The sequence below is a fragment of the Uloborus diversus genome, chromosome 3 (assembly GCF_026930045.1).
Source record: "Uloborus diversus isolate 005 chromosome 3, Udiv.v.3.1, whole genome shotgun sequence".
Classification (NCBI taxonomy): domain Eukaryota; kingdom Metazoa; phylum Arthropoda; class Arachnida; order Araneae; family Uloboridae; genus Uloborus; species Uloborus diversus.
Genome location: NC_072733.1, coordinates 208619697 through 208638008, shown reverse-complemented (window position 1 = coordinate 208638008; position 18312 = coordinate 208619697). Strand labels below are relative to the sequence as shown.

Here is an 18312-nt window from a genome sequence, read left to right as displayed (position 1 = left end):
AGCGAGTACATTCTTCGTCATTCTACAAACACAACATCATTTTTAATTCTTAGCATTCATTTATATTTATTGATAAGAGTGAAGTAAAAGATCTTGCACCATGGCCCTACGAAATTTGCTGTTGATTTTGCTTGTACAGATTAATTATTTTCCGACAGGTAAGTGGGTCATTCGATTTTAAACCAAGCAATAAAATAAACAAAATTCTCAAGCTGATTGTGTCAGATTTTCAAGAAACTTTGCGAAATCCTACTACTCTCTGACACCTCAAATGTATATAAATTTTAGGAAAAAATCTATCTTACACAATTGATCAGTAACTAATGTCTGAGTTTGTTAAACACTATTTTCCCAGCAGTGTTTTGAAATGTTATACCTAACTCAAGTTCTATGGGAGCTTCAGAGTTGCATTATAGCTCATTTTAAAGAAAACTGCATGTGCCTTACTTTGATATGTAACAACACAAATATTTCAGGTAAAAATATTTTTTCACAATTTTAAATTTTGATATTGTGTCTCAAAAATTCAGGGGTTTTTTTTTTTGTAATGTATTCTAATGAATGCATCCCAAATGTTCAGATTGGGCTCAGAACAGTTACAGCAAATATTGTAGGATAATTTTTGCAAAAAATTGGCTTTAAAAAATCCTGACTAGTGTTATGCCGGATATCCGAGGGAAGATAAAGATTTGTATCCTTATTTGTTTTTTACGGATCTTAAACAAATCTTTTATGTTCTTAAATTTCAACACATATTTGAATTCTAAATATAGACAGGTATAAAACACTCTTAAATTCTCTGTAAGTTAGGTGTTTTCATTTAGTTAAATAAGGTATCATTTCGGAAAGTAAAAAAGTTAATTTTTAAATCCCGACTCTATTAGGAAAGAGATAATAAGTTTGACATGTATATTTGTGTGTGTTTGTGGAATCGTAGCTTCCAAACAGACGAAACGATTTTGTTCATTCTTTTTTACACTCAAAAGGTGACTTGATCGAATGTGTTCTTAGCTTGGTCTTTGTAACACTAATTACCCAGGGGTGTCCACCTCTTCCCCAAATACAACAAAGAAAAATACCCCTGAAAACCCTCCTAAAATTTTCAATGCTGTAGTCTGACCTTCCCTTGGTGGACACCTATGAATTAATGAAGATATTAATTCAAAACCAACTTAGTGTTTTTTGTAATTTTAACAGTGAGATCTTATATATGTGCGTTTATATATTGGCACTAGTTGAAAGAATGAAATTTTCTGCATTTAATATTTGTTAGGAATTTCCAAGTAGGAGTTATAATCTTGTTTACATAAAAGAAAATTTTGGGTACCAGATGTGATATACCCCCCCCCCCCCATTTGGCGACATTCGATTTTTTTGCACAAAATTAAAATATTTTTATCGCCAATGAGGCGATAATTTTTTATGCATGGCATCCCTGGCCAAACTAACCTGTGTTTAGCAACCCGAAGGCAATCTTACAGATCTGTTCAAACTTGTTTACTTGGGTTGTTTGGGCAGGAGAGATATGTGGTGTTGTTTCGTGCAATATACCTTACAGGAATGCTTATTTTGTGTTAGTTTAAATTCAGTAGTTGTGTTTTGAAGTAAAAACATTAGAAAATGCCAGTTTCTTCAAACTTGAAGGTTAATTAAAAGTTAACTCCAACGTGGTGTTTATCTGTAACGTGCCATTGTCATATGATGTATTGTTTTAGACTGAGTGTGAATATTTATACCATATAAAAAGGCAAGTTCTTTATTTTAGAATTCAAAAAAAACCTCTCACTTCCAAAATTCTTTGTTTTTACAAATCCTTGAGGGGTTCTTGTAGTTTTTAACTTTATTTTTACTGTATGTAAATTAATTTTACAGAAATAGTACGGTTATTTTGTTCTAAAAGTTAATTCTTATCGATGCCATGAATTATTTAGACATTCTATTAACGTGCCTCCTTTAGGTACTGAATTTTATGTTAACAATTGAAAGTTCTTTCGGTTGTACTCTTAAAAATGCTGAATTTTATTAATAAATCTGCACAATAATGGTGCATATTTCACACTTAAAACTGTCATTATTGTACACTGAACGGAAGGAGCCACCCTTGGGTGTCTCCATGAAAATACACATAACTGTAACCATACTCCGACTGTAATGTATATTAACAGTCGGAGGGATAACGGACCGAGGTCCTGGCGAGACAGAGGCTCATAGTACTTTCGTAATGAGACCGAGGCAGGGCCGGCGAGTCGAGGTCTCATTACGAAAGTACTATGAGACCGAGGGCTCGTATCCCGGAGAAATGATGAAAAAAAAAATTAATGCATTAATTTCGACCTGTAATTAATACAATAATTTATTTCATTGTATTTTAATATGTTTACAAAAAACCCCGGCCCTGTACATTTTTGAAGCATATATTCGTGATGTTTTTTGTTGTGCTTTTATGTTGTTTTTATATCTATTGTGTTCTGAAGGGCTTTGATCATGTTTTTTTATCTGATTTTTTCCTGTTGGCGCTAAAAAAGCATCGCTAAGAACGATGTATGACATATGTCGTCATACATCGTTTTCTTGGCGATGCTTTCTTGGCGCCAACAGGAAAAAGTCGCCAAGGGTGGGGTATATTACATCAGTTCAAAATTTTGAGTACAATGTTAAACCTTTATGCTTGCGAGTAATAGCAATTTCTTTGTTGCTCCACAATTTAAAATTTATCTGCTTTCAGTTTCTGGCGTGTACTGACCCACAAGAAGTTCTCACGGATCTAGACACTAGTGATCCCTATCCGCAGATCTGAACTTTTAACGATCCAGCACATCACTAGTTGTAACTTAAAAGTTTTTTTTTTTTTTTTTTTTGAGCTACAGAGCTGTACAATAGCGCATTTTAAAGATAATTTCATTATCTTTCATCGCTGATTTGTAAGTTAAACATTTTTTTATTGCAATAATTTTAAAATAGTGTACTTTTTAAAATTTTGTTGTAGTCCCACTCTGAAAATTTTTTGGCCCTATTCACTAAAATACAGTAAAAATCATGCTCTTTTTTATAAAATGACACTATTCTCAATTTTTTTTTAATTTGAAAATTTTGGGAAAGAGAATTTTTTTCCGAAAGGTATTTAAGTTCACATTCAACTGAAGTGCATGTCTTTCTTTTCAAAGTGAGCTATAATACAGCTCTGTACCTCTCATAAAGCATGAATTATAAAATTTTAAGCACTGCCAGAAAGTTAAAAAGAAGTGCTGTGCTTTTTAACAACTTTCAGAAATTAATTACTAATCAAGTATGAAAGTTTTTTAAAAATTATATACAGTAAAACCCCTCTAATACGGACACTAATGGGACAAAATTTTTGTCGGCAATAGAGGGGTGTCCGCAGGACAGATTTAATAATGCTATTTTCCTTGAAATCGGAGAATAAAATATTGTCCACATCAGATGGGTGACCGTTAGGAGGGGTTTTACTGTTACATTTAAGATGTCAGAGAGTAGGGCTTCTAAAACTTTCATGAAAATTTGAGACGGTCAGGTTGAGAATTTTATTTATTTATAGGTTTGGTATGATCCATTTGCGTGTCGAATAATATTAATTTGTACAAATAAAATAAACAACAATGTTTCTAGGGCCAAGCTACAAGACCTTTTACTTCACTCCCATCAGTAAATATGAATGAATGCCAGGAATTAAAAATGATGTTGTGTTTGCTGCATGATGAGGTAAATTAGTTGGTAATCCCATAATGATGAAGCAGCAAATGAGCTGGTAATACTGCTGACGGAAAGCAATGTTTCATAGCTGTGAGGTTAATCTGAATATTTTGGTCAGAAAAAAAAGTTTGACAAACTTTGCATCTAAACTATTCAACACATTGTATAAGACTCCCAAAATACTTGTCTTTTGGTGCATTACAATATTTATGCATCTTCTTGTTGAACACTCAAAGCAACAAATTCAGCACTCAGCAGCCATCATAGACTTTGCACATAATAGCTGTAAGCTCAGGTACACATGTATACTTCTGTAGGACTCCCTTAAGCTACAGTAGGGTCTCATTTCACAATTTTCCGTGGGTGGGGGGTCTAAAGATTTGTGCTCAATGGATTATATAGGAAGAAAACAAAATGCGTACATACAATAATGCCAAACTTGATTGTTTCTAAAATTCAGAAGGTTCCCTTACCACCCAATTGATGAATCTGGAATTCATTGTTCTTCACTATACATATCATCATTCCCATAATACACATCAACATTTTACACAGTTGCGGAACCAATAAATGCACTTTTACATCAATGTTCATTGTTGTTTCTTCAATATGCCCTTTATTTGTATTCCTTCGGCTGAATTCAAACAAATTTCTTTAATTAAACTGTCATTTTATTATAAAAAGGAATATTAAAACATATTCTGCACAAACTGCAGTATAGTTGTAATGGAATTTGGCTCTGCCCCCTGCTCGTTTAGCTCGCAAACCCCCGGTTGCCACCTGTGGGGGCTCAAAGCCACTTGTAGCAGGCGACTATTAATGATTTTAGGGGTGTCGAGACATCCCTGGATATCCTCAGGAATGGAGGCCCCTAAAGGTTTAGAGGGGTGTTAAAGAGTGGAAATGGCTTCCCCTATTTGCCCTCTATCCAATGCTACAGGTAGACACGGCCAATCTGGAGAAGATAGTTACAGACACAGATAAATAATTCAGACTAGGGGGCCCCACACCCCTGCTTGCTTTGCACGCCAACCCGCTTGCCATCCGCCTCAAAGATTTTATGCTTTTTAGGGTATCATAACATCCTTGGATATCCAAATATCCTCAAGGCATAATCAGTACTGGATATCCGGCCCCTCAAGGTTTAGAGGGGTAAGACAGGGTGCAATAAATACGCAGATTAACAACCTGTATCCGACGGTGGGGTGTGCTGGAGGGACCGGTAAGGTGTCAGACTCTTAACTCAGGGTGCCCACCTGGAAGAGTTCATGGCGCAGATTGCGCCAATAGAATTTCTAAGGGAGGGGGGGGGAATTGAGAGGTATTTTGGGGAAGGGAGGGTGCTTTTGCCCTTGAAGGAGGACCCCTGCTTACCCGAAGGATCCCAAGTCTGATGCCAGCCGGTCAAAGATCTTCCGTGTTTGTTAATGGTGACTGGGGCAAGTTAAATATGTCGCAGTCAAAGTCCTTCAAAGAATTAATACCTCTGGGAGTGCTGGACCAGAGATTGCTCGTCTTCTGGCCTGGATCAAAAAACAGCTGTCTTCAGGTCTCCATCCAACAGTTTAGAAAAAAAGGGTAGGTACGGGGAATCCTAAAGTATAATGTATTCAACAGTACCAGTATTGACCTGGCAAACATTTCCAGTCCAGAGGAGATGCGGTTAGTGACAGGCAGTCACAGAAATTAATATTATCGACTATCAGATAATCTGTTATGCAAACTGTTCTGAATGATGTTTTAATTTTCAAACTACTAATAAAAAGAAATACATGAAAAAACATTTTAGCAATTATTTTTCTTTTCGTAATTGCATATGTAAAACCTAATAAATATAAATTAAATTTCATTCATTGGATATTTGAAGAGAGATGGGTTTCACTACACTAAAGGGGCCCCTGACTTTCAGTGGCGTAGAACTCCAGTAGGCAGTTAGGAACTCTGCTAATTTTTTACAGGGGGGGGGGGGGCAAAATTTATAGATCAGAGCCTGGTTGGCCCAATCCTTGATCAGGGCCAGACAAGGGTGTCACCATCTCAGCATGGAAGGGGAGGGCAGGCCCAGGAAAGCCCCAATGCGAAGTCGTTGTGACCCCCAAAATTTTCCCGATTCAACAAATTTTTCTGCCGATTCAGCAAAAATTGGGAGTTCTATTAGGCAAAATTATCCTCAATCAGCGACAATATTTGTAGCATTCCATTCGGCAAGTTCAGGGTCCTCCTGGGCAGGGCCATAATTTGGACAATTTGGGGACTGGTCTGTAAGCCCCCCCCTCCCCCCAAGATTTTAGAAGCAATGTAATTCTAAAATGACAGCAGTATTAACTCAACACCAATAATTTTTTTTTAATGGACTCGGAAGAAGATGTACACACTTTCAAACTCCCCCCCCCCCCCCCCGTGACAAATGCCCCCCCCCCCCCCGGTGGATATGTCCATGGGGCAAGAAGTGCCTGTTTTTCATTTGAGATCTGGCACAAAAGTATTTTGAGCCAAATTCTTAAAAAATATTACATTGTTAAAGCTATTTTGATAATGTACAAAACTATTCAAAATAATGTTTCAAAGAATGATATTTCGCTACATTAGGAATATTTTGTAATTTCATTATGTTGACAGATCAATGAAGAAATATTAGAAATGAATTTAATTAGAACCTTCCATTGCTTTGTTTTCTTTGCTAGTTCCTATTTTAATTTTTAGGAACTTGTTACTTAATGCTCCAAAAAAATGGTAAAAACTAAAACAAAAATGCTCTTTTTTTATTATCATTATGGCTCTTAGGTCAAAAGGTTCTTCTTTTGTGCCCCCTTTTTTCTGATTTGGGTACCCGAGTGGTGTAAGTAACAATAAGAACATTTTTTCCATGTTTCCGTGATTCGGAGCAGACGTCCGAAGGAGAATCAAAACAAAACAACCGAGGCTAGCCTCGTCTCTGAGCGTTCTCATGCCAACGATCCTAATTTTCCATTGACTTACAGGGACAGGAAAAAAGGCGTGGTTTAATGCTTACCGTAAGTTCGTTATCCCAGTGAATATTAACGAACTTCTGGTATTTTTGGGCAGAGACTACGACATTTACCGTATGTACGGTAAGTGCGTAAGTTGCTAGCGTTCGTTACGATGCATCCGAGCAATGACGTCATGATTAACATATGCTATTTACGTATGGGCAGAGACTAGCCCTCTTTATCACACCCTCGTTGCAACAAGCCGAGTATGGTCGAGCCGGTTTCTGGAGTTCAACATTGAGTCGGTGTGGTTCTGCTGCTAACAAGTAACCTTATTCAAGTGTAAATCACCAATTGGAATAAAACTTGGCACACTGATAGAACACCTAAAAATAATCAATATTTGTTTCTTTTTTTATCAGCAACAAACGCCTTTAACAGGGCGAAATTTGCACCTCAATATTGGACAATTGGGAATTAGAGGGTACAATATTATTCTTGTTTTAAATTTTAATAACAAAAATTTAAATAATGATCGACAGTTTGAAGAAACTGAACAAACTAAAGTTAACGTACTTCAGGACTTTTCTGAAAATAGTATTTATAGGGATAAATCATCCCTCGCAATCTTACCCCGTTGTGCAGCTAGTTGCCTATGGGCAATTCAATGTCGTAAAAATCACCTTCTTGACCTCACCATTTCAGATTTCTATAAAATTTTGCATGAAGGACATGACAAGATAAGTAATTCCACCAGTTTTTAGATTTCTATTTTGAAAATTGTTCAAAATATAAGCAAGTAAAAAAACTCAAAACATGCAAAAAAAAGAGAAAAGTATGTTCTTATGACTAATTATAGTACAATTAAAATTAAAAAAATATTTTGTTAAAAAATAGAGCTTTTAATTGATATATGACATGACCTTCTTGCAATAAATTTAAATTTTAGGGTCATTCACTGTGAAGTGGTAATACTGCGAAGTTTGTCAGATAGTGATAACATTTTAATAATTTTCTCAGCATTATTTATGAAATAATTTTATAAATAATTAAATTAAAATATTTGCATTTAATCATGTATTTTCTTTGAAAGTTATTAATGGATAAGTTAATAATTAACAGGGTTCAAAAAACAAATACTTCAAGCAGGCAACTTATAGTTAAAATTTTCATACTGGTTGTGTTTGCGTACCACAACCGGACGGTTGTTCACATGACAGCTAATGCGTCGGCGGTTATTAACCGGTTGTTCATCAAACAACGCTTCATCGAAAGCTTTCGGTTTATCACCAGTTACTTGGGCAGATGAAAAACGAGCAGATGAAAAATAATTATTATTGATCAAAAATGTCACGTGGTTCAATCAACCAGCTTAATTTGTGACTGACCGATTGATCAACCAGTGAAGCTATAGAACGACAACAGTAACAACCAGTTAACCGCTAGCTCTCATAGAACGATGCGGTTAGTCATCGGTCTAGGTATACGAATACAACTACTGATCAATTAAATAGAAAATAATTTTATGTTAACATAAAAATATGATTGTTTAAAAGAAATTCTAATCTACTTACTGATTGTACTCATATGGTATTACAGCTTCTTCAGAATTCAGTCTATTTACATATAAAATCACACGAGACTGAAAAACAAAAAATAATGAGTCAGATGAATGACATGAGAATATTCAAAATTAAAAGCAGTTCAAGGAATTAGAAAAAAAGCCAATGTAATGAAAGAGTAAATTAAGGTGAAAGAATTTTGTAAGATCTAGTTTTATACTATGTAGTGACTGAAAGACAGAAAACGAAGCTACAAGTTCACTATAAACATTAAAAGTGTTAAAGGTAATTTGTTGAGTTTCACACATTTCATAGAAAAATTTAATGCAAAGCTATTTCATAGACACTAAATTAAATTTAGTCATCTATTAGTCAATAATTAAAAGATCATAAACTCAAATGCCTTACTATCTTTAAACATTCTTGCACTCTTATTTGTTTCTATTTTTTAATCTCTCTCATAATTTAAAACTATTTAAATCAAACTCCAATCAATCTAAGATTCCTCGAGTTTCGAACTAATAAGAGTCGGCTGCACTTCATGGATAAAACGTGTGGTTTTGGCAAGTGATAAGCAAACTAAGTAAAATTCAAACCTGAATTTTACAATTTTAAAGTACAGTATAATCCCGGAAATTTGTGGTAACTGGAATGAACACGACCTCGGATAACCCAAATAATTTTGAACAATTAACATTTTTATACCATATAGACGACAATAACTCATACTTCTATGCACGACATAAAGGTAATAGGTGTTAGCAATAAAAGGTTTTCATTCTAAATTTTCATTTTCAACACCCATGAATCTATTAACACACACAAAATGAAAGGGGCACATCACAAAATAGCTACTATCAAAGTTGTTCACTTCATCCCCCCTTTAATACACACCACATATGAAGGACTTCAAGGACTATTTAGCTACAACTATAAGCACTAGAATAACAAGGGTCAGCTTTGAGTGTAATGTGTATTAAAACACTTCCAAAATATGCAACTGTTCAAATGTACGTACCTCCTTATTCCACCAGGGCCATGTTCGGTGGGGGGAAGGGGGTGATCGACTCTGGCTCAGACTCTTGGAATTTTAGAGCCCTCGAGTCGGACTCTATCCCAATTCGACTGCAATTCTAACTCGGCAGCCCAGGCAGAGTTAAAGACAAAATGATTGACTGGGATTCTTGGTAATTAGAGCCTTCAACTCCAGATTTTTTTACCCTAAAATCAGTGCGACTCTGACTTTGCATTCTACTAATGTGAGGTGTTCCGAGATGTTTAATTCATATTTATGTATTGCAAACAAAGAGAAACCAAAAAAAGTATATTTTATCAATCTTCGTTTAGGTGCGAGTCTGAAATCACCCCCTGCGTGGCGCAATTTCCAAAAATCGCCAAATCGTCACGCTGCACATGACGAGTTGGCGCGATTTCAACCCAGAGCCGTGTCCAAGGGAAGGGTTTTAGGGGTTAAACCCCTCCCATTGAAAAAAAAAATAATGAATGAATCATTAAACGATTTTCCAAAACGTATTTTAAGTTTTAATTAATTTTAGAGTTAAACTCTGATACAGTATTCACCCTCTTTAATATTTCCCCATGTTTAACAATTAGCATTTTCCTCAATTGTAGGATATCCAAGCACCTTCGCTTCTAAGTGCTTGAAAAAATGGAATGGTTGGAGAGTCCGGCAACGCTGTAAGCATGCAGAAGAAAATTATTTAAAAGAATATTAGACAATGACGTAGCCCCCTCCCCCCCCCCCCCCGAAAAAAGCATTAGGTTCAGGGAAAATGGTTACTTTGCTTACTGTTTTCTTATGGTACGCCTTTAGTGTTGCATGAACTAGTCGTTTCACACACTAGAAAAATGTTTCTATGCGAAACAGCAATTTTTTTTAATAAAATTTTTATTTTCATTAAATTCCTGTTCAATGTTATTTGATGGAAAAACAAAAGAAAAAAAAAAACGAAACTAGCAACACGCGTAGTTTGTTTTCCTTTAACAACGTAAGTTGCAAAGGGAAAAAGTTTCAACCCCTCCCTTTATGAAATCCTGGACACGGGCCTGTTTCAACCAATCACACGCCTCAGACGGCATAATCCAAAATAGCTCGATTTCAACCAATCACTAGATTTGGTGCACTATAGCCATTCGGTGAATAAGTGGGCGATTCCACGAATCATCCCTTCGTTTATTTCGATGAGCTTTGTTGCGACATTTTTTTGTCTCAAGTTGAATGAATGTTTCACACTACTTGATACGTGCCGATGGCACAGTCATTGCAATTTCTCTTCATCACTTCAGTTAAGGAAGTTTTATAAGAACGATAGTGTTTGATTTTTGTATTTTACCAGAAATCACCTTCAGCTATTAAAATTTTTTATTTAATAGACTTACAAAAAAATAATATGGTCAGATCATTAGATGTTTTTTTCTTTAGTCAAATAATGACCACAGAACTTCATAGAGCAAAGAGACTTACATTTTTGCTGCCTTTCTCTTTTCAGAAATGGCGGGGCCAGGGAAGTGGGCGTAGTTTTTGTTACTTTTCGAAGAAATTTGCATTGATTCCCCCCCCCCCCGCCCCCGGCAAATTCGAAATGATGAGCCTGTATATGTATCGTTCTAAAAACTGATGATGCTCCAAGAAAAATCGAAAAGAACAGCATTCTTATCAACGACGAGCAAAGTGGAACGTTTGGATACCTCGAATTAAGAGTAATCACGGTCTTTTGTTACTCGGATTTTCTAGAATCCAAGGTAAAGGCACTTAAAACCCAAATGTTCACAAATGAAAAATTCATCAAATTTCAATGATATTAAAGTGAGTAAAAAATTACATTAACTCAACAAAATAATTACTCTAAATTTACAGATGTTATAGGTTTTATAACATATCTACTAACTTGACAACTTTCGGCGGCTTTCCCTTCTTCACAATAATTTACAGGAGCTAAGCCAGGAAGATAAAAACCTAATACACAGCATATTTGAAAATATAAGAATATATTTGTGATGAAAAATTGATTATAAAATTCAAACATGTCCTTTTTTTATACTTTTTCACTAAACAAATATCAACATCACTGCTCAACGCAGCAGAAACAGATTATTACACGACATAGAGTACACTGAGAAGCACAGTTACAGTTAAATTCTTATGCTCGTTTAGAATCCGCCAACGATTCTATTACGGATCGAGATACGGACTCGATTCGCGAAACGTCACAGCTTACAAGAGGGGTGCATTCGGAAACGCGGATCGGTCGCCTCGGTGCAACCGTAAGCATTCGGAAACGCTTGCGGTGGAACCGGTGACGTCACTTAACCGCGTTCGGAAACGCTGCGGTTGTTTTCTGGCGGTCGACTTGGTAGCAACCTGTGGCACCGCTGTCTGGAAGCGGTTAGCGAGGTCACAAACGTCACAAAGCCTGTGTTGGCCAATCCGGTCGTGTTTCATGTTTTGATCGTAACGCACGTGACTTGCCTATTATGAAAGTTACGCTTTGATTGGAGTATCGTTTGCTGCTGAACTAGAACTACCGCGGTTTAACCACGAGCGTTCGGAAACACAGCTGTTCTACCGGTATTCCTAGAGAAATTCCAAATACGTCATAACCACACCGGACTAACCACGCGGTGTAACCGGTGGATCGTTTCCGAACGCAGCCGAGATGTTTTTGGGGGGGTACCATAGCAAAACAAGAAATTTTTTATGCGGAGGTGGGGCTTCACTTATAAGTTGCAGAGTCGGACCAACTTTAGGTTAAAGGAGCTTAAAAATTCTAGAACTTGGAATGTATCATTTTCCCTCCAGCCTACAGCTCTGTCAGGGCTGCGTAGTAGTAGTGGGAATGTGGGAATGAGGAAACTGCATGGGTCGGGTAGTCGCGAATCGTTGATTGATTTGAATAGTCTTCTACTTAAAACTCCCAGAAATCGACTCAGTTTTTAAAAAACTGACCTGGATTCTTCAAAATTACAACTTAAAATTAGCTTAAAACGGAACGAAGCTCACGCGTGACCCTAAAAGAGGAGGAGCATGCACCACGTCAAGATTCAATCCCAGGGTTACAATAGAACCGGTTCCGAAGGAGTCGAAACGAAGGGATAGGAGTGTATAGCGTGGTTTGCCGTTATTTATTGAAAACAAAGGTTCTCTTATTTTAATCTTCAGAAGAGGTGTATATCCTCCACATGAATCACTCACCCTCAACACACGAAATTCCAACAATAAGAAAATGAGGAACCTGCATGGGTCGGGTAATCGCCGAACGTTTATTGATTGAATAGTCTTCTACTTAAAACTCCCAGAAATCGAACTCAGCTTTTTAAAAACTGACCTGGATTCTTCAAAATTACAACTTAAAATTAGCTTCAAACAGAACGAAGCTCACGTGACACTAAAAGAGGAGGAGCATGCACCACGTCAAGATTCAATCCCAGGGTTACAATAGAACCGGTTCCGAAGGAGTCGAAACGAAGGGATAGGAGTGTAGCGTGGTTTGCCGTTATTTATTGAAAACAAAGGTTTTCTTATTTTAATCTTCAGAAGAGGAAGAGGTGTATATCCTCCACATGAATCACCCACCCTCAACCCACGAAATTCCAACAATAAGAAAATGAGGAACCTGCATGGATCGGGTAATCGCCGAACGTTTATTGATTGAATAGTCTTCTACTTAAAACTCCCAGAAATCGAACTCAGCTTTTTAAAAACTGACCTGGATTCTTCAAAATTACAACTTAAAATTAGCTTCAAACAGAACGAAGCTCACGTGACACTAAAAGAGGAGGAGCATGCACCACGTCAAGATTCAATCCCAGGGTTACAATAGAACCGGTTCCGAAGGAGTCGAAACGAAGGGATAGGAGTGTAGCGTGGTTTGCCGTTATTTATTGAAAACAAAGGTTTTCTTATTTTAATCTTCAGAAGAGGAAGAGGTGTATATCCTCCACATGAATCACCCACCCTCAACCCACGAAATTCCAACAATAAGAAAATGAGGAACCTGCATGGATCGGGTAATCGCCGAACGTTGATTTATTTGAATAGTCTTCTACTTAAAACTCCCAGAAATCAACTCAGTTTTTAAAAAACTGCGCTGGATTCTTCAAAATTACAACTTAAAATTAGCTTAAAACGGAACGAAGCTCACGTGACACAAAAAAAGGAGGAGCATGCACCACGTCAAAATTCAATCTCTGGCTTACAATGGAGTATTTCTTCATTGAGTTAGCGCAAAGTCTCATTTTCGCGACAACATTTGTGTCAGACGATGTAGTGAATATAGGGAGTAGTTTCAATAGTTGTAGCTTCCTTGGCAAGAGAATCGGCTTCTTCGTTGCCCTCGATGTTATAACATGAGTTCGCTGTGGGATTCATTGTAAGGTACATGATTTATTTGATGAGGCGATGGAAGTCAGAAGCCTGTTGATATCATGAACTATCTTAGTTTTCCCACTCTGGATGGCCTAGTAGTGCAGATTTGCAGTCCGTGAAAATAATGTTACCATCGGTGGGAACGAATAACGTCATCCCCGTGAGGTACATGACGGTCAATGCTTCCCTGATTGAAGTTCACTTGTGAAGTTGGAAACGATTTTTCCTGCTGAGACTTTGCGTGTCTAGGAGTAGTTTTGTCTGTGTAAAGGAAAGCCATGCTCTTTTCATGTAGTTTTACAAAGCTACATGCTGTATAAAATCTAAATTTGCGATTTTATCAAAATTTATGAGCAGTTTTACTATTTTGCAGTAGCGTACCGAGGGGTTGGCAGGAGTGGCTCTCACCAGGGGCGCAATCGCAAGAGGGGCGGCAATTTGCCAAAATAATTTCGAAAAAAATATGATTTTTCATAAAACACTTTCATGATTTTTTCGTAGAAAAATTAGTTCAAGTTAGAAGAGAAATAGAAACAATCCCTAATGCTCGAAAAAAACAGTTTCTGCCTTTCTTGGTTCTGCTTAAAACTTCTACAGAGCAGTAAAGGGGTCTGGGAGGGGTGAGGGACGGTTTTCCACCCTGGATGATCCCTCTTTTTCGGAAAGGGGCAGCATTTCAACTCTCAATGGGAAAAGAAATATTTTGAAACATTTTTCAAATAAGTTATAATACATATTTAAAAGGGAGAAAACTCCTCTTTCAAATATTGCCAAAGAACATCTAAAACCGCGTTTTTAAAGCTTCAAAACTTTTATAAGGAGCGTCTTTTTCTCAGTCGCCAACAACTAAACATCGTCTTAAATTTGGGCATCAATTTCAAAAATTTTCGAGGGAGAGCCCCCCAAAATTCCTTTCTGTATAACATCATCGAAGGTCGGCTAAAATTTCGTTTTTGGAGCTTCAGTTTTGAACAGTTTCCAAAGACTTCCTCGAAACTGAGCCCGACAAACTAAAAGTGAGGCCTTATAGGTACACAGTAATTTGGAGGTCCTCCCAAGGCTCTACAGTGGAATACAGTGGATGATTTACAGGTGTGGGGACCCCTTTGTCTATCACAGAACAATGTAAATCATTTATCATGTGCATTTATGAATCTCCTTCAGGGTCTCTCTAAATTTTGTGGCATAATTAATTCGTTGCGGAATGAATAAAATTCTCATTTAAGAAAGTTTTCTTTCCAATTAACATGTCATTATATTTTAACTATTATTTTAAAAATGTATGCATTTTCCATAAGTTGTAATGGTATGCATAATTCTTAAAGTAATTTGGGACCCCTCAGGAAGAAGGGCCCCAGGCCCAGGCCTAGTGGGCCTGTGAGTTAATAACGTCCTACCTCGAATCTCTCCTCCCCTTCACCTTTTTACCCTCGCGATGGCTTTGCCTGAAAGAGTCTAAGTAAAATTTTACTTTTTATATTTTTTTCCAATTTTCTAATCGTAATAGAATTTTTGTAATGTTTTAATATTTACTTTACTGTTTTCTTTCTTTTTTTACTAAATGTGCAAAGTATGTTTGTTGAACACATATTCTTCTAGTGTTTCCAAACAAAAATTTAAAAATTAATGACCTTTTGAGAAAAAAAAAAAAAAAAACATTGTTATGAATAGAACTGAAAAATGTACTAGGGATGCACTGATCAATCAGCAGTGCCGATTAATCGGCCAAATTTTGCCGATTAATCAGCGATTTTTTTCTTCAAGTATACCATCAACAATAAACTAATGAATACATTTGTTAACAATAAATACATGTAATTTTTTGCGAACATTACTGTAACATGTAGTATAAAAGTATAGAAAGTAAAAACAAAACAAATATAGAAACTGAGTAAACTGGATGAAATATTAAAGAATAACTCTCATATTTGATATTCACGTGACACTATTATGAATAACTAAAATCCAGGATTTTAAACTGCAATGTGAAAAATATGAATGAGAAATCCCTCCCCCTCTCTAACCACATATTTGCTATAAAAAAAATGATTTTTTAATCCATAACCATATCAAGTCAATATTTTTCCCGTTCTCGGTCCTTCTGCACTCCGTTTTACATTACCTGCCTTGCATCTGCTTTTTGTTTTTAAGTTATTCATTTTATTTCTACTATTTACCTTTTGATGGACAGAAATGTAACAGAAATAATCAAATGTGCATATGATCCCACTGCAACCCTCCCTCCGACGAAAAAAAAAAGCTTCCCAATGCTTTTGTTTTATTTTTTAAAGAAAATCAGGATCATTTCCTAAGTTTGTGTAATTAATTTACCCCATCTTTGCATGATACAAATTTTTTTTCTCTTAGTTATTTTGTTCCTTGTAACTATACATATGATTATGATTGCATCATACGTTTTGCAACTTACTCTTTAAATTACTAGTTTTTGATGCAAAAAAAAAAAAAAACAACTATAACTCAATATTATTTAATTAAAAAAATATGAACACATTTTAATATTATTATCATTTTACAAACGTCTGGTTGAAGTAATGCTATTGTTTTATTTTAATAACTATACACATGCATACAACGTTGCAACATTTTTCATGTGTCAATACTTTTCTCTTTTAGCACATTTTAGCATAATTTTTATAAAGAATAAAAGTCTTGGACTAAATGGCTATTTATAATTTAGAAATAAATCTGAATTATAAGTGCTCTAAAATTAGCCTGCTTACCACAGGCTACCTCCTAATATTTTTTTAAAAATATTCTTGTCTTGTTAATATAATTTTACTAACAATAATTTGAAAATTGACCAAGAGAAATTAGATGAAATTTTGAAATTATTTTGAGAAACTTTGGAAAGTAGAGAAAAATAAATCATCTCTTAGAAATAAACGCATTTCTATAACACATGCATAAACTATTTCTTAAAGTAGAAATTCTAAAAGAAAAAAGTGATGGAGAAATTGGTAGCATTAAGAATAATAAATATGATCATTAATTGGCTCTAGCGATTGGTCGATTATCAACAGCCGATTAATCGGCCAATTTGCTTATCAGTGTATCCCTAACATGTGCCCTGTCTTTGTTTCAAGCAAGAAAACCATTAATGTTTCATAATGAGATGCCAATGTTATTGATCACATTGAATTTCTATAAAATGTTGCACCGAGGAGTTCGCCAGGGGGCACTAGACCCTATAGGTAAGCTACTGCTATTTTGCTACTCTTTTTCAAGCTTGTGAAGGGGTTTTGCCTCTAAATTGAAAGAAAATTATTAAACAATTCTCCAAATTTACTTTATTCTAAAACTGCACAAACAATAAGAAGATACTCAAAAATCTCTTTTTAAATGCCTTTAAATCCACAAGCTCTCATATTTTTGTATTGAAAAGGAGCAACTTGTAACCCAAAAATATATTTGCAACGTTTGGTAAATTTGTGCTATTTAAACCTTGTTATTTACATTTTTACTTCTCAATGAACAGGTCATTGTTTCATAATTCTCTTTCACAACCAAGGTTTTCTTTGAATTTGAATGAGAGCACTGGTTTTACTCGCTGTGGGTGTGGCTACTGGTCAAAAGATATGATATGACAAAGGGAAAAAATCTTTTAAAATGAATTTGACCTCAAATGAACAAGGGGAATCTTATGCATTTGGTATTTATTTTAATAAAAATCTACATAAAAAAAAGAATATACATGTATGTATGGTGTGTATGTTCCCTATACCAGTGATTCTCAAGTTGTGGGGCGCGAGCACACACGGGGAAGGGGGAGAGACGCAAAACTATCCAAGAGAAAATATGTATTATTTAAAAGAATTGAATAACTGACTGAAAGGAAAAGCAGACATACAAATAGAAAAGAAAATGCATTTCAACATATTTCATAATTATCTTCTTAAAGTAAACAACTTCTGAATCAAAACTTAATTAAAACATACCAAATTAAAAAGAAATTTTGTAATTATTAGTGACTTCCTTGGGCCTGTCTTGAAGAACAAAGTTTTTTTAAAGGAAGGTTTAGTGTTAGAACTAGACTCCCTGTCCTGTTTCTATATTTAGCCGAGATCTATATTTTGTCTTCAAAGAAGCCATAGCAGAAAATCCAGTTTGACAAAGGTAAGATGTTTAAACTGGCAATAGAATGCGAAACACCCTTGTTTTTTAATGCGAAAAACGAATCCTCTATGCCTAACCAAAATTCAAATAGTGACTTATTATTAAATTGTCTTTTGATTTCGCCACTTGGTTGTAAAGTCTATGAATTTTTCTTCCTCATCCATGGAGTGTCTTTCCGGAATGGTATGAAATGGATCTCTCACCCACTCGCAACTTCCTATCTGTTTGTCATCAGCAAGAAAATACTTTTTTAAAATTCTTTGCCAGCATGGTTAAATGATTTTCAATGGTTGCAAAAACAACTTTCACAAGCTCTTCTTCAGCTTTGTAAATTTTAGTACTGTTCGAGGTTGATAATCAACCTCATCTAGGTCCTAGATTGCTTCCAATTCATTTGCATCCAGTTCTTTAATTGCCTATGTTCTAATATGACTGCTCAAAACTAAGTTATGCATAGTAATACTAAATTTGATTACGAAATTATCAATATTTTATTTGATAACCTGCTTCAGCTATCCCAACTAGCTTTAGTTTCAAATTTTGACTGTGCCTAGTATTGATGGGGGGA

General features: G+C 35.7%; 1 protein-coding gene across 1 annotated transcript in view; it reads right to left on the bottom strand.

The window, feature by feature from the left end:
- The window catches only part of LOC129219409 (transmembrane 9 superfamily member 2-like), a 55356-nt gene extending 44002 nt beyond the window's left edge, over nucleotides 1–11354 (bottom strand). Inside the window, exons 1-2 of the mRNA XM_054853798.1 lie at nucleotides 11134–11354; nucleotides 8237–8304 (exon numbers count right to left, since the gene is read on the bottom strand). Of these exons, the coding sequence (XP_054709773.1) occupies nucleotides 8237–8304; nucleotides 11134–11271 (206 nt within the window). The 5' untranslated portion in view covers nucleotides 11272–11354. The remainder of the gene's footprint in view (nucleotides 1–8236; nucleotides 8305–11133) is intronic.
- Between the last annotated feature and the right edge of the window lie 6958 nt (nucleotides 11355–18312).